A 17,273-nucleotide genomic window follows, 5' to 3' on the forward strand; every position below is an offset into this window, starting at 1 on the left:
AGTCTGCACTGAAATGGAGCAAAGGATCATGGTCTATGTAGTTCCCTCTGTCTTTTCTTAGCTACTGCTGCACCATAACTCTTAATTTAAGCAAAGAGACTTTTAATTTGATATATTGTGATGGTCCATGATATTATTGTGAGACCTTCGACGATACGATATCACGACACTTCCGTTATTGTTAAATCCCTAATGCTTATCTATGTGTTTCAGCGCAATCAAAACATCCAAAATGAAAAACATGCTTTTAAGAAAACCAATTGTTTGTCTTGTAGCATTTTCTTTATTTTCCAGTTGTCAGATACACTTGCCTTCACTTACCGCCTACGTATCAGACCTAGTACTATAACTAAAACACAACACAGCTGGACTATAATGGGCTATACGGGGCGACAGGGTCAGTGAGCAGCCCTCTCCTCCCTCTGTGCGAGACTGAGCACGTAAATACAGGCTTAATCCTCAACGAACCTTCACCTAAAAGTCCCCAGCTGTCTATATCTGTATCCGTGGGTTTCAGAATGATGAGCAATGAGCACTTTTACCATAGTGATTAACAATTTAAAAACTAAATATTATATCTTTTGAATGGGGAAAAAGTCCTCCAAATGTTGTGCTTAACAAGAAGCTTAAAGTCATGAGGGAAAAAAAGCGTGGCACGGTGACAGTGAAAACTCAGCTTTGGTCTCAAACTACCCAGAGGCACATGTGAGGCGGGTGAGGCTGAAACCAGAATAAATTAGACTGAGCTCAAATCTAAATGATGAGACCTCCCCAAAGTCATTAGGGTGTGTGACATGATGGTGAAAGCTCTAACGCAGGGTTGAAAGATTTAAAAAAAGTAATGTTTTAAGATGCTAAATAAAATGTAGTATGAAATAAAGTTTACAATAATGTAAGAGCTGCTACCAAGGAGGTTACTGTTGATGCCAATGAATGACTATTAACATCTGTGAGAATACTACTCAACTTCAACAAATGCACATCAACACTGAAATCATTACTCATTTCATTCACACTGTGGATTAATAGACATACCATCTCTCTAGACTCAGGCCAGGTTTATGAAATCAACATTTCTTAAAAAAAGTAATTTGACATAAACATTGTTTCCCAAAGACGTTGTGACCCTCAAGACACACAAGAGATTTTTTTTTTTGGGTCGCCTTGTCACAATCTGCAAAGAGGTCTGCAATATCTCTTCTCCTGCACCCTGGACTGGAACGCGTTACAAAAACACAGACATGTTTGGTATAATTTCTAATCCTTTTGTAATTATTTTATTGACTATTTTGTTCCAATATTGCTGGTTCAACTGAATGTTTAAAAGAAAAAGAAATGGGCTACATTTAATGTCCAAATAGGTGACTTATGGATCCTTTTATTGTTGGTTCAATTACTGTTTTTCATTGTTTAAAACTTGAGTAATACTACTTGTTCAGAGAGACATGATCACTCAGTCAACAATAAAATATCCTCATTAATGTTCAATAATGGGTAAAATATGGGTCCCCAGAAAACACACTGGATTAAAACACACTACTGATACTTGATGATGATGATGACCTCATATCAACCAATACAGGGATGGAAAATGGAATTTATTTTCTTAAAATACAACTAACTTATTACACAAGAGATCCAACTGTATTATGTAACTGTAATTTATCCTTCAAATAACTACAGATCTGCTTCGTATGAACAAAAGTTCAAACATTATGAAATGTTCTAGTTCAAAATCAACCTGTAAACATTCTTAGTACAACCAGTTAAAGGCCCAACCAGGATATTGGCTTAACTGTTATCATGGAACCAGTCCCTGATCCAGCGTTTTTCAATACTAAATATCGAATATTGGCAGTGATACTCGATACCAGTTTTGTATCAGTGCATTCCTTATTTTTGCTTCTAAAAATTACCATAAATGACATTGTTTATATATGCTTACATGCTTATATAGTGACTTCTGTAACCTAGAATAACAATGAATGTATCTTGGCATCCCTACAACAAAAAATTCTTCTCAAAAAGTAAAAGTAAAAGTACTCAAAAATAAGTTGCACATGTTAAAATATATAATTACTTATCATACCTTTACACCTCCTACATTCTGTTCAAGACTTACAAACATACAATGCTTTTCTGTGTCTATTTCCTCCATGTCTCAGAGTGCTTACCTTCTTTTTTTCTTTGAGGTCGTACAGGGCCATTGTGGCGAAAATGGGCTCGATGTCGATCTCAAACCTAAGATGGAACAAGGCAAAACAACGTTACACACGTCATAAACCAGCCCGCTGTTCGAACTGTCAAATACAACCCTGCAACTTCAATCTGGTTACATTTATTTCAGTATATTGTTGAACTGGGACACCCACAATCCACTACAGTAAGTAATAACATGTTAGGACTATGAAAGAAAGCCAAAACCACTGAGGTCAACACAAAAATTTGGCAGTTTAAGCAAGATGAGGATTGAAAGGAACTAGCTATCTGTGCAAAGACAAATCCCATAGAGAGAGGGAGGGACACAGTTATCCACCCACACACTCCTCACAGAAATGACTTAAAAGAATATATTGTGGTTAATATGGCTTCACAATCAATCTTTATGTGGCATAGAATAATAGATTTGTCCATACAGGGGCTGAAACTGGGGACATATGTGGAGATATATAGATAATATAGTGTCTACAATATAATGTGGATATTGTTTTTAGGTTGGATTTTGACATTTAGCACATAAATAGAATAAATAAAAATGAAAAAGTAATTGTATATGGCGATATTTTTGCACTTTTGTGTTTAAAGGTGCACTACTAGGGTCTGCCAACTTGTTTTCATGGTATTTCTTTGCCTGAAAAGTTCTACATTATGGTAATAAACGGTTCTACCTTGGATTCGTTCATTTTTTATTCATGTGTTTCAGAAAAACTTCTCCTTCCAGATTTGAAAGACTTTGTGAGGACCTTTCCTCATTCAAAAGATAAAATATTTGGATTTGAATTGCTTGAAACCCATGAATTCCTCAAAAAACATTGAAAGCAGGCATTCTTTAAGAGAAGAAATAACATCAACAACAACAAGTTACACAGTGCTCCTTTAAATTTACACTACAGTCATAATTTGTGTGACACTTAAACATCAACCATGACATTTGCTGGCATGTTTTAGCACATTTCTGATAGATTTAAAAGTTGTATTATTGTTACTGAGAAAATCCAAAAAGATATTGAAGCATTTTGTCAAGATTGTCTACTCCTTCTGACTTTTCAAAATTCCTTTTACAAGAATGTACAATATGCTGAGGCCAGATTTTAATAAGCATCAGGGACGTACAATAGATCTCATTTAACACAGACTAAACCATCTGTCCATGTAGGGGCACAAACAGAGACAACAACATATCTGACCCTCCTTAGCCTCCTACACTCATTATGTAAATGTTTTGTGTAATTGTGTGGCATGTACTTGATGGATTGACATCGGATAAGGATGCGGTCTCCAATGTGTTCTTTGGGACAGTCTGGGATGGGTCTGATCTCCACAGCATCTTCCTGAAAAAGCAAAGCAAAGACAAACCATGTAAAGATAGAGGTTATATTATTTTACTAATAGGTACTACTAGAAGTCTAGCTTGGGGGGACAAGTTTTTGTAATAAAACATTTTATTCTACACAGTAAAAAGTAATAATATTAACTATTACTAACTATTAGCTGAAGACTTCGAGGACATTTGGAGACCCTTAATAGAATTTTTGAAAAATAAGTAATTTTTACTGTGACATGTACAATACTGAATGTGATATGAATATTTACAAGTTTTCACTTTGTTATTATCAGTGACAACTGTCTGTGTGTGATTAATGTCGTTATTGTTATTGTTTTGTTTTGTTAATATTTTAATATGAAAATCTCAATAAGTGCATTGTTTAAAAAAAAAAAAAAACTATTACTAACTATTAACTACTAACTATTAGGAACTATTAACTACGAACTATTAACGATTACTAACTACTAACTATTAACTACTAAGTATTAACTATTACTAACTACTAACTATTATGAACTATTGACTACTATTACAAACTAATAACTACTAACCATTAACGATTACAAACTACTAACTATTAGGAACTAATCACTACTAACTATTACAAACTATTAACTATGAACTATTAACGATTAATAACTACAAACTATTAACTACTAAGTATTAACTATTACTAACTATTAACTACTAACTATTACAAACTATTAACTACGAACTATTAACGATTAATAACTACAAACTATTAACTACTAAGTATTAACTATTACTAACTATTAACTACTAACTATTACAAACTATTAACTACGAACTATTAACGATTAATAACTACAAACTATTAACTACTAAGTATTAACTATTACTAACTACTAACTTATGAACTATTGACTACTATTACAAACTAATAACTACTAACCATTAACGATTACAAACTACTAACTATTAGGAACTAATCACTACTAACTATTACAAACTATTAACTACTAACTAGCGCTAACTACTAAGTATTAACTACTAACTACTAACTACTACTCCTACTCCAATTAGTATTACTACTACTACTACTACTTCTGCTACTATTACAACTATTAACTATTAAGTATTATTAATCACTTTTCAGATTGAAAGGTATTTTTATTGAGCGTATCTAAAAGGTGCACTTGTGCAAACAAAAAACATCTACATTTTCAAATGCAGTTTCATGAAAGAAAAAAACTGAAGGATCTTAGAGGATTTTATCCTGTACTCTCCTCTGTAAAGCACTTTGACTTTGTGTACGAACTGTGTTTTACAAATAAACTTGCCTAGACTGTCGTGATCTCATGTGTACAGACTATAAAACGCAACAGGCCTATATAATGTTATGATGTTTGGGGCTCAACTAAAGAAATTCTTGGTCAACTAAAGACATGTCTTCTTGACTGATTATCTGACTAAATGAGGGCCTGACAAAACTATTCAAAACTGTACTTCAAAAACTACAACTGAAAAGTACTAAAAAAAACTGTGTATTTAAATGTAAAAAAAAGATTAAACTCATGAGTAATTCCCAAATCTTCAGCTAACTCACACCACACATCCACCAATTTATCAAACCTAAATGCCTAGTGGACTACAGCCATAATGACGCTATTTAAAATCCATCTATCTTCCTCTCATGAGCCGCACCTCGTCAGCTGGAGGACACAGTGCATACAGCTCCGGGTGTCTGTTTCCGAGTCGGGCCTCTTGGTTGAACCGGTCCAGCTCCTCGTGACTGCTAAAGGCCAGCAGCCCCTCCACCCTCTGGTCAGGGGTCAGACAGCGCAGGTTGAAGTCTGAGGAGGTCAGCGTGCGGCCAGAGTCGTCGCTCAGCACGGCCAGAGATGGGGACTTCACCTGGGGGCAGAGGCAGAGGAGCAGAGGCGGTGGGTGGACAAGCAGAAACAACAGAACAGAAATGTGTGGGTGGGACAGAAAAAAACAACAACTAAGGTCTGTATTAAAGCAGAACATGTGTGGGGCTTTCAAGACGAAGGCAAATCATGTGAAGGATGTGAATAACATACATTTTTACAATACAAAAGAGTGTACGTGCTGCGCAGACTCTACTACTATTGTTGCCACAGCTGCCCTGGGGCAAACTGAGTAAAGCGAGGCTACCAATCTGTGCCATCAGCCCCTCCGACCACCACTAGGCCTCTCATGATAATTACGATTCAATTTTTCACTCAGTATATTAAATCTGGAACAATACACTTTGGGGCTTAACTTTTTTGTCTGTATATTTGTTTGTTGTATTTACAATAATGGGAAGGTTTCTGCTATTTTTTTTTATGTAATACAGTAAAAGCTGAGCTCTTGAAAGTTGAAAAAGAAACTTCCAGGTCTAATTATTTGTTCATTCTCCTATTTATTTGCTGTAGCTCTGACCTTTTAAAAGTAGTTTCAGTCTTATTGTTTAATATTCCTTGGTATATTGTGGTTCAAAATATGTTTTTTTAACAATCAAAAGTACTTTTTGCAATTGGAGAATAATTTAAATACTGTATTGTGTGATTTCTAAATTGGGTCTCAAATAACTATTCCAGGACTTTATACATTTTCGCCAGAGCAAAACTGAACACAAATGACAATAACCAAAATATCATTTTGATATCATAACGTCAAAAGTCTCTCAATAATATCGTGGGCCATCACAATATATATCGAATCACAAGATTCTTTGCTTAAATTAATTGTTTTGATGCAGCAATAGCTAAAAAAACAGAAGGAACTACATCGACCATGATCCTTTGCTCCATTTTGGCGCAAACTACATGAAGAAACAGCAGTTCTAAGCACTTTTAAGTCTTGGCTCTTTGGATTAAGTCTTGTCAAGGCATTTTAAGAGGAAAAAGTAGCATGTTCACAATTTTGTTAGCCTCCACAAAATATCGCAAGAAATATCGTACCGTGAGATTTGGATATTGTTACATCCCCACAAATTAGACTCGATTATAACCTGAAGAAGCCCACTCCAGTAGCTTGAGTTTTCTGTTTTTTTGTTTTTTTTACCAATTCTTGAGATGGTCTTATAAATATATTACTGTATTTTCCGGACTATAAGTCGCTCTGGAATATAAGTCGCACCAGCAAAAACACATATAAAAGTCGCACCAGACTATAAGCTATAGTATAGTATATTATATATATTATATTAGTATATTTGTATATGATATATATAGTATACTATAAATGTATTTTATAAAATCAGAGACCAAGAACCAACATTTCCTCTTGAAAGGCAAGTTACAGTAATAACAACAGAATATGTTAACTGTTAATATGTTAATGTCACATATTAACAGTTATTCAGATGATTATAGCATAAACAACATAACATAAGTTTACCAAACTCTCCATCTCACTCCAAATCACTAAATCCATTGAATTCTTCATCCTCGGTGTCACTTCTGTGACACCTCTGGAGATAAACCATAGATCCATGATGTAAACCAAGAGCCGCTTCCTCTTCTGCGTAGCCGTCGTCAGACTCAGCATCAGTTCCAGTTACAATTATTCCGGCCTTTCTGAATCCCAACAGGACGGTTCAGGTTTTGTTGATCCATCCAGTGACTTCCAGGAAAGTTGCATGGTGCACCCGCCCGGTTGCCGTGAAGTTGTGTTCTTCATCCCCGATTTCCACCAGTCAATCACAAGTTTCTCGCTCACTCCAAACTTTCTTTCTGTTGTTCAATTACCATTTTTGGTTGAATATTTCACTTTTTGCAGTGAGACAGTGGCTCTTTCTACAGGAGGCATGCGCAGTAGATTGTGAAGTGACAGTGGTACATGAGTAATAGTAGTACTAGATACTGACAAACAAACCTAGAGCCTCTGGCAGCTGTCAGTCTGAACATTTTAATATATAAGTCGCACCTGGAGTATAAGTTGCAGGAAACACCCAAACCATGAAAAAAGCGCGACTTGTAGTCCAAAAAATACAGTAATAGCTTTTAATTGAATTGCCTTAAGAAAACATCAAATTCATGAGATGCATTTACATTTCTGTTTAACACTCAAAATTCCCGTTCTTCCAGTTTGCTTTTCTCCATCCTGTCTTTAATGTTCAAGTTGTTAACATATGTAAACATCTAATAGGCAAAGAGCGTGTCTAGACTGTTTCTGTTTTGGCCTGAAGACAAAAAACAGTCCCATGGGTTTTTGAAGTCATGTGTTTCCTGCATGAAATTTGAAGTAATTTGGTGAATCTGCAGTTCTGTGAAGTTAATTAGGAATTTTATCTGCGCAGACATGCTTCATATAAAAACAATATTCCCATTTTTATCATTGAAACACATCTCGTTGTGTATATTTTACTTAATCCTTAAATGGTATTAGTTACTCGTCAGTAGAAATGTATTGATGGATGTTACATTAGCGGACCAGGTTGTGTAAGCAGAGATTACCCATGAGGCTTTGGGGCAGTACAGAGAAAATGAAAGCACAGAAGATAACAGAGATGACTTCGGCCCTAAAGCCATAGCAGTTCTCACTATCAGCAAAATCACAAATGAGGTTTTTAGAATTTTACTTTTAAGTTTACACATTTTATTAGATTTCAAAGATTATACTTGTTTCTTTTTTTCCCTGGGAGGCATGTGGGAAAAGGCAAAATGGGTGGGGCAGGAAGGAGGGGTAGTAGATGATGAGGGTGTAAAGGATCTGCTAGTGTTGTAGTCAAAACCACACTAATCGAGACCAAGACCAGTCCAAGACCACAGGGTTCCGAGACCAGGACAAGACCAAGACCTCTGAGGGTCAAGACCAAGACAAGATCGAGACTTTTAAAGGCCAAAACTGAGGCAAGACAGAGACCATGGCCCACCGAGACTAAATCAAATCCATCTTCGTAATTTTTGACATTTATTTGTATTTTATTTGTATTATTTTGGCACAAATATATCAAAGTTTTTATAAATCTATCTCCATTTTATCACTTGTCAAGTATCAGACCTTGAGGCCGAGACAAGACTGAGTCAAAGAGCCTTCAAGACCGAGACAAGACCGAGTCAAAGAGCCTTCAAGACCGAGACAAGACCGAGTCAAAGAGCCTTCAAGACCGAGACAAGACCGGGTCAAAGAGCCTTCAAGACCGAGACAAGACCGGGTCAAAGAGCCTTCAAGACCGAGACAAGACCGGGTCAAAGAGCCTTCAAGACCGAGACAAGACCGAGTCAAAGAGCCTTCAAGACCGAGACAAGACCGAGTCAAAGAGCCTTCAAGACCGAGACAAGACCGAGTCAAAGAGCCTTCAAGACCGAGACAAGACCGGGTCAAAGAGCCTTCAAGACCGAGACAAGACCGGGTCAAAGAGCCTTCAAGACCGAGACAAGACCGGGTCAAAGAGCCTTCAAGACCGAGACAAGACCGGGTCAAAGAGCCTTCAAGACCGAGACAAGACCGAGTCAAAGAGCCTTCAAGACCGAGACAAGACCGAGTCAAAGAGCCTTCAAGACCGAGACAAGACCGGGTCAAAGAGCCTTCAAGACGAGACAAGACCGGGTCAAAGAGCCTTCAAGACCGAGACAAGACCGGGTCAAAGAGCCTTCAAGACCGAGACAAGACCGGGTCAAAGAGCCTTCAAGACCGAGACAAGACCGAGTCAAAGAGCCTTCAAGACCGAGACAAGACCGAGTCAAAGAGCCTTCAAGACCGAGACAAGACCGGGTCAAAGAGCCTTCAAGACCGAGACAAGACCGGGTCAAAGAGCCTTCAAGACCGAGACAAGACCGGGTCAAAAGAGCCTTCAAGACCGAGACAAGACCGGGTCAAAGAGCCTTCAAGACCGAGACAAGACCGAGTCAAAGAGCCTTCAAGACCGAGACAAGACCGAGTCAAAGAGCCTTCAAGACCGAGACAAGACCGAGTCAAAGAGCCTTCAAGACCGAGACAAGACCGGGTCAAAGAGCCTTCAAGACCGAGACAAGACCGGGTCAAAGAGCCTTCAAGACCGAGACAAGACCGGGGTCAAAGAGCCTTCAAGACCGAGACAAGACCGGGTCAAAGAGCCTTCAAGACCGAGACAAGACCGGGTCAAAGAGCCTTCAAGACCGAGACAAGACCGGAGTCAAAGAGCCTTCAAGACCGAGACAAGACCGAGTCAAAGAGCCTTCAAGACCGAGACAAGACCGAGTCAAAGAGCCTTCAAGACCGAGACAAGACCGGGTCAAAGAGCCTTCAAGACGAGACAAGACCGGGTCAAAGAGCCTTCAAGACCGAGACAAGACCGAGTCAAAGAGCCTTCAAGACCGAGACAAGACCGGGTCAAAGAGCCTTCAAGACCGAGACAAGACCGGGTCAAAGAGCCTTCAAGACCGAGACAAGACCGGGTCAAAGAGCCTTCAAGACCGAGACAAGACCGGGTCAAAGAGCCTTCAAGACCGAGACAAGACCGGGTCAAAGAGCCTTCAAGACCGAGACAAGACCGGGTCAAAGAGCCTTCAGACCGAGACCAAGACCGGTCAAAGAGCCTTCAAGACCGAGACAAGACCGGGTCAAAGAGCCTTCAAGGCCGAGGCAAGACCAAAAATTTCTTAATGATACCCAGCCCTATTAATGAATACATACAACAAAACTTTGACACAATAAAGTATGTGTAGAAAAAAAAAGATTATTTCAGTAGCATATGCATATCTGGATGATAAATGAATATTGTAATTATCATGACAGGCCTGGGCACAGAACTGACCACTCACAGTCCACCCTCCCTGTGAACAGCCATCACACAGACCGTGGTCCCATGGCCAACACTGGACCCTCCCGAGCAGAGACGAGTCCCATTAAACCGTGAACAGAGCTCGTCTTTCTCTCTGTGCCCCTCAGTCACTGGCATGCACATTATGGGACACCCGGAGCTGCTAATGGGGCCGCTGGTTTGGGGTAGATTCACTAGAACAGGGGGGGTGGTGGGGAGTTGTGGCGGCGGGGAGGGAGGGAGGGGTAGATGGGGAAAGAGCCAGGAACAGAAGAGGCACTGGGCTGCACTGATTGGCTGCAGAGGCATCGCTAAAGGGGGTTTAACTATGACACAAAAGAGTTGGCGAAGGATAGTGGGAACATAGTGAGAGTTGGAGTTAAAAGGCTGAGAAAGTACTGATTAATACTAAATAAAACAATGTATTTTATATTGGTGCTAGAAAAGTATATTGTATGGTATGTTAACATTACTCGAACTAAATATTTGTGTCTCGATTTGAGCAGATTTGATAGACCAAGTAAAATTATTAACCGATATTTAAAAAAGACCTTTTTAAATTCAAATCATTTTAAAATTTGCAATGGCCAGATAATCCATGCATCATTCGCTCATTTGGTTTTCAAAATAAAACCAAAAATAAGAAAACGAAAAAATAACAACCAGACTGGGACAAGATCACGACTGAGACCGGAACTGAGACAGGAACTGAGGCCAGGACTGAGACCGGTTTAGACCTGGTTTAGACCTGGTTTAGACCTGGTTTAGACCTGGTTCAGTCCTGGTTTAGACCTGGTTTAGACCTGGTTCAGTCCTGGTCCTGGTTCAGTCCTGGTTCAGTCCTGGTTCAGTCCTGGTTCAGTCCTGGTTCAGTCCTGGTTCAGTCCTGGTTCAGACCTGGTTTAGTCCTGGTTTAGTCCTGGTTTAGTCCTGGTTCAGTCCTGGTTCAGACCTGATTTAGTCTTGTTTTAGTCCTGGTTCAGTCCTGGTTCAGACCTGATTTAGTCTTGTTTTAGTCCTTGTTCAGTCCTGGTTCAGACCTGATTTAGTCCCAGTTTAGTCCTGGTTTAGTCCTGGTTCAGTCCTGGTTCAGACCTGATTTAGTCCTGGTTTAGTCCTGGTTCAGTCCTGGTTCAGACCTGATTTAGTCCTGTTTTAGTCCTGGTTCAGACCTGATTTAGTCCTGGTTTAGTCCTGGTTCAGTTCTGGTTCAGACCTGATTTAGTCCTGGTTTAGTCCTGGTTCAGTCCTGGTTCAGTCCTGGTTCAGTCCTGGTTCAGACCTGATTTAGTCCCGTTTTAGTCCTGGTTCATTCCTGGTTCAAACCTGATTTAGTCCTGTTTTAGTTCTTGGTCAGTCCTGGTTTAGTCCTGGTTCAGTCCTGGTTCAGACCTGATTTAGTCCTGTTTTAGTTCTTGGTCAGTCCTGGTTTAGTCCTGGTTCAGTCCTGGTTCAGACCTGATTTAGTCCTGGTTCATTCCTGGTTCAAACCTGATTTAGTCCTGTTTTAGTTCTTGGTCAGTCCTGGTTTAGTCCTGGTTCAGTCCTGGTTCAGACCTGATTTAGTCCTGGTTCATTCCTGGTTCAAACCTGATTTAGTCCTGTTTTAGTTCTTGGTCAGTCTTGGTTTAGTCCTGGTTCAGTCCTGGTTCAGTCTGGCACTGCAGTTTAAGTCACGGAAACGGAAAATGGCCCTTTTTTCCATTATTCATTTAAACACAAAATCAAAAAATGAATTATCTGTTTTTTCATTTTGGTTTTGGACACAGATGATGAAGAAAATAGTTGTTTTTTTGTTTTCTTATTTTTGGTTTTATATTGAAAAACAAATTAATGAATGATACACAGATTCCAGATACACAATTTAGCAATGCCAGTGTTTAAAGGTGTACTATGTAACTTTTGTAGTGAAGGATAAACTATTTGTCTCAGTGGAGTTGTATCCTATTAACCTGATGTATCTCCATGGACACAAGCAGCTCAAGTTACGTGGCGGACCCTCACCAGAAAAGTACACAGTGCAGCTTTAACTTATAGTGCGTGTATATTTACAGTTGTGTGCTGTTTCTCCGTCTGCACGTCGGACTCAAACGTCTGTTTCTGGAGGAGTTTGTGGAATTCAGTTCTCTCTGCGTACGAGCTCCAGCCGTCGCCCTGGCACCTGCAGAGACACAGGGACAGAGAAATAAACAAAACGACACACACACGCACCAGGGAAAACACACACACTCCAAGAACAACACACACACACCAAGAAAAACAGCCCGGACACTACAAATACGAATAAAAGACACACATTATGCAAGACACTAACACCACCTACTTTTATCCATGGAGAACAGCACAGCATTTAACTTACCGTATTTTCCACACTATTAGGAGCTCTGGATTATAAGGCGCACTGTCATTAAATGGTCTGTTTTTGAACTTTTTTCACAAATAAACCGCACCGGACTTTAAACGAAACACAACAGTCGGACGGGTCAGTGGGACTTTGGCGCGTTCACGGTGACTCTGGGCTTTGTTCAGTTGTGGCGTGTAGGGAGGGTGCTGTCTGGGGCCGCTGGATTGTCGGCGTGTTCGCAGTGACTCAGTTCTTCAGTTGTGGCTTGAAGTGGCACATTGCGCTCGCTTTTTCGGTTCGTTCCTCCGTTCCGTTCCTCGTCGGTGTGGAGTGATGAGTGTGGCTGTGGGTGTGTTTCGCTGTGCGGTCGCTGTCTGCTCCGTGTGTGTTTGCGTGCGCTGCGGGTGGTGCGGCTTTGTAGTTTACTGAAGTCGTGCTGGGACACCCGAGTGGATTCATGTATGGGGTGCTCTGGATTGCGGGGCGCGCAGTTGTTTTTTGATGGGGTTGGAGGCTTAAGAGTGCGCCTAATATTATGGAAAATACGGTACATATCTTTCATATATTTCATGATGGTTACTTTTATTGCTCCAAAATAAAAAAACATGTCCAAGAAACAACTGTGCTGGAGGAGTTCTATGTATCTCTGTTGGCAGAATTTTCACCAGTTTTCATCATGACAACGCACATGAGCAAGAACAGATAAAAAAGTTTAAAACTCATCTAAAATGACAAAACAGGACATTTTTTGGGAGCCTATGGACCAATACGAGCATCACACCCCCAGGGAATGTGGATAATGTCAGCTGCAAAGTAACAATAATATTATAAAACAAACAGTTTTATTTTGCGTGACATGCTCTTAACACCTTTGTGAAGTAAACACGGTGAACACAACCTATAATAGGAGTGCACTGTCAACAACTGTCAACAGTAACTAAACACTCAGGAGGAGGAGGTGTAATCAACTCAAGTGACTCAGGGGAGTTTCCTGTTTTAATTACATGCAAATTCCTCGACAGATACATCATACGCTTTCCAGATTTCAACACATAATATCTGGAAATACTTGTTTTACTACTAAAACTTGTTTAATTACTCATGTCTACGTTACAAGTGTGATTGTAAGACAGACATTAAGGCAATAAGGCTCCACAACTGCACGGTTAACTGCAGCTGAATCAAAACCCAATCTGAAGTGCCCCATTATATTAAAATCACAAAGGTTGAAATTGTTTTAGCTCGTAGAATGTCCTATGTAAACAATAAAATATCTAAATAACCTCTTTAAAAGTCTGTATTACACAAACTTGATGTTATAATGTTGTTACCTCATCAAAAACATGCCTGGAGTTGAGTTATGTTTCATTTGTCTTTGTCTTTTGTTTGTCTACATCTCCAAAGCTCAAAATGCTCAGTTCCACCTTGTGATGTCATGATGCTGAAATTGATTCTAATGATTCTAGTGAAGATGTTTGGGCAGGGGTGTCAAACTCAGATTCACAGAGGGCCAAAATTTAAAATTGGGACTAAAAAATTTCAACAACATCTGCATGTTTTCTCTTGTGTTAAATGTTAAACCTTTTCTTATTAAAATAAACGTTTAATAATAGTTTTGCTTAAACACTGAATCCAGAACAAGCATAATATAAAATAATATCAAAATTTTTAATAACCAATGTCTCTATAGCCTATCTGTAGCCGGTGGGCAGCTCTAATACATATTTGATATAATCTCGGGGGCCAAATATAAGTTGACATGTCTGACGTATGGTTTTAAAAGACCGTGGGGCATTTCCTGTATTACCACATGACATCACAAGGTGGTTGAGGAGAAGAACTCAGCCTAAATATGCAGGGTTTGTGTGTTAAACTTGTGTCAGTGAAATAAAACTCAGTTCCAGGTATGTTTCTGATGAGGAAACAACATTAAAACATGGATGAAAATATCATAATATAGGACCTGTAAACTGGGATTCTTGTTTTAGTTAGTTTAAATTGTGTACTGCAAAGAATTATGACAACTTATCCATCTAAATTTCACATTTTTTCCTAAATTGTGCAGCTCCAACGTACACTAATGTTACAGGCTTTGCAATACAAACTGAAAATGCGCTCAGAGTTTTATGTGAATTCCATAGTTGAAGACACTGACAATAACTGCCAGAAATACGCGTCTTATCACAAGGTTAAAACGAGGCCAAGTGTCCTTCTTCTAATAAACTTTATTTACCTTCTGGTGACGACAATCCAAGGCTGGGTGTAGCTCTTCACGCAGTCTCTCACGTGAGGATCCAGCTCCGGTCTACAGCACCACAAATGAAAAATGAGTATTATTAGTATAGAATAGTAAAAAGTACAGGAGTATAGGGCTGTCAGAAGTATCAAAATCAGATAATAATCAACTCTAAAACTAGTATCAAAACTAAAACACTCATTTGGGCAAGTATCAATACTAAAAAAGTCAGATTCACATGACAAAAACCTTTCCTGATTGACATTTTAGTATCGTGACAACACTAGTATAGCAAAGTAAAGTACAGTATAGTGAAGCGTAGTAGTATATTAGCCTGACTTTGAACATTTGAACATAGATAAGGGGATGATTTGTATTCTCTTGTTGTTATCCTCATGGTCAAGGTTGCAGATAAACTTACATAACTCAAAATGACAGCATAAACATAAAGACCGCACTGTTCCATCGTCAAGTGTGTCAAATAAATGCACTAATCAACTGTCTGTGTGCACTTATTTGACCTTTAGAAACGCCTGAACAAAATGATGCACAATACAGCGTAAAGTTATTGCAGCACAGTCAATATAAACAAACTCAAACATCATAAATCTAAAGTTGTTGGCATAATCCACTATCTTTATTATAAGAAGGGAGCAAATCTATTTAGTTTAGATTAAAAAGAAAAGAATAATAATACAATTTAAAACAAGATCCATCCATTTTCTTCTTCTTATCCGAGGCTGGAATTAAATGGATAGATCTTGTTTTAAATTTTATTATTTAATACTTAATTTTCTCGTATTATGTACTATCTACCTTAGCACCTGCACTAATGTAGGTCATAGGCATACAATATCAAAACTGCTAGTTGTGTTTTATGTACATTTTTGTCATTCCAGTCACAGTAATCAGATGGTATTTTTTTTAGAAATGATCACAAATCCACTCAACCAAATCAAACATGGCAACGCCGACAGACGTACAGCTTGCAGTAGTGTAAATACAGACTATTTTATTGCTGAAAAACATGCCGAGGGAAGGGCTTTGTGCTTTTCTCTCAGCTGGATTTAAGTAAAGTTTGATTTTTCACAGCTTGTTTTCTGCTGTTGTGAAACTTTGACCAATCAGATTCAAATATTTGACATGATGTTTTGCCTTTTCCAGACCTTTCAGTGATTAGTATTTCCCACCTCAAATACGAAACTCTGATAGTCCAACAAGAGTCATTTGGTCTTCAATCATTAATTTATTCAATTCTTTTTTTCAGACCAAGGTTTAGCTGTAGGTTTAGTTGTGTTTAGTTTTGATACCCGACAGTTTCGACTGCTCACTAGTGGTTTTTCTCAACGTGGTCACATGAGGGATTCTGGGATACTGTCCTGAACAAGGCTGTGCAAAAATATTGAAATATCAATATACTGCATCGCTTAATGTGACGATACAGTATCAATATTGTGGGCTGCTGTATCGATATATCACCAAGAGTATTTTTTTATATATTTTACTTAGGGGTGTTAATTGCATTAATTATTTAGCGCGTTATGTTTTTTAATCGTTAATTTTTAATCTTTAACTGTTTCTGTACGTGAGTTGCCTTATTATAAAATCTTTTTTTTTATGTGTTGTAGGGACAATAACACATCGCTTCCGCAAACAATTGTGATTTTCTTTCTCGTTCTCGCCGCATCTGCGATAAACCTGCACACGTCTGATCTCTGAAAACATCACGACACAAACACAGAACAGACTCACCGTCACCTTCAACACTCTGTCACAGAAAGAACACTCATATTCCACTGAGTCGTGTCCTTCAGTCCCACAGAAGCTGAACTGCATCAGCGACACAAGAGCATTTTTTTTTTTTTCTCACTTAGTTTATGCAAATGAGCCATGCGGTTTTTAAGTTTCGTTTCTGTGAGACTTGTGCAAATCAGCATTAAACACATTATAATTTCAAACGAGCTGATGTGGCTCTAGAGTGTTCATGGTTTATATGTAATAATAATAATGTAATAATGAATTTAAATGAAAATACCTCAAGTTGAAGGCTTTTCTCAGCAATTTTTAGGTGAGATTAAAAAGAGATTAATTAGATTAATTAATTACAGATCATAATTAATTACTCTCTCAATTTTTTTAATCGCCTGACAGCACTAATTTTACTAAATTATTTTGTTACAGCATTACAGTTTTGTTACTTGTTCAGAGAAAAAAAATGCGTTTATGCAACAGATTTAACATATTCACTGTTTTAATGATTAAAATGGGTGTGTTTCATATGAACTTTGTACAAAAAGTGGTTTAAGAAAGACTTTTAGTATCACAACCGTGACATAGCCTTTATATTTTATTGAACTGTATTGAATCAATTTGAAATATATCGTATCGAATCGTATCAAATCGAAAGCTCACTGTATCGAGGTATGTATCG

The 17,273-nt window shown here is 38.4% G+C and overlaps 1 protein-coding gene across 1 annotated transcript in view; it reads right to left on the minus strand.

Moving 5' to 3' along the window:
* The window catches only part of dock8 (dedicator of cytokinesis 8), a 176,461-nt gene that overhangs the window by 102,438 nt on the left and 56,750 nt on the right, over nt 1-17,273 (minus strand). Inside the window, exons 4-8 of the mRNA XM_055161427.1 lie at nt 14,840-14,911; nt 12,315-12,423; nt 5,213-5,422; nt 3,466-3,551; nt 2,175-2,241 (exon numbers count right to left, since the gene is read on the minus strand). Of these exons, the coding sequence (XP_055017402.1) occupies nt 2,175-2,241; nt 3,466-3,551; nt 5,213-5,422; nt 12,315-12,423; nt 14,840-14,911 (544 nt within the window). The remainder of the gene's footprint in view (nt 1-2,174; nt 2,242-3,465; nt 3,552-5,212; nt 5,423-12,314; nt 12,424-14,839; nt 14,912-17,273) is intronic.

Source organism: Boleophthalmus pectinirostris, unplaced genomic scaffold (genome assembly GCF_026225935.1).
Source record: "Boleophthalmus pectinirostris isolate CB_2022bp ecotype Guang Dong unplaced genomic scaffold, ASM2622593v1 HiC_scaffold_4, whole genome shotgun sequence".
Lineage (NCBI taxonomy): Eukaryota > Metazoa > Chordata > Actinopteri > Gobiiformes > Gobiidae > Boleophthalmus > Boleophthalmus pectinirostris.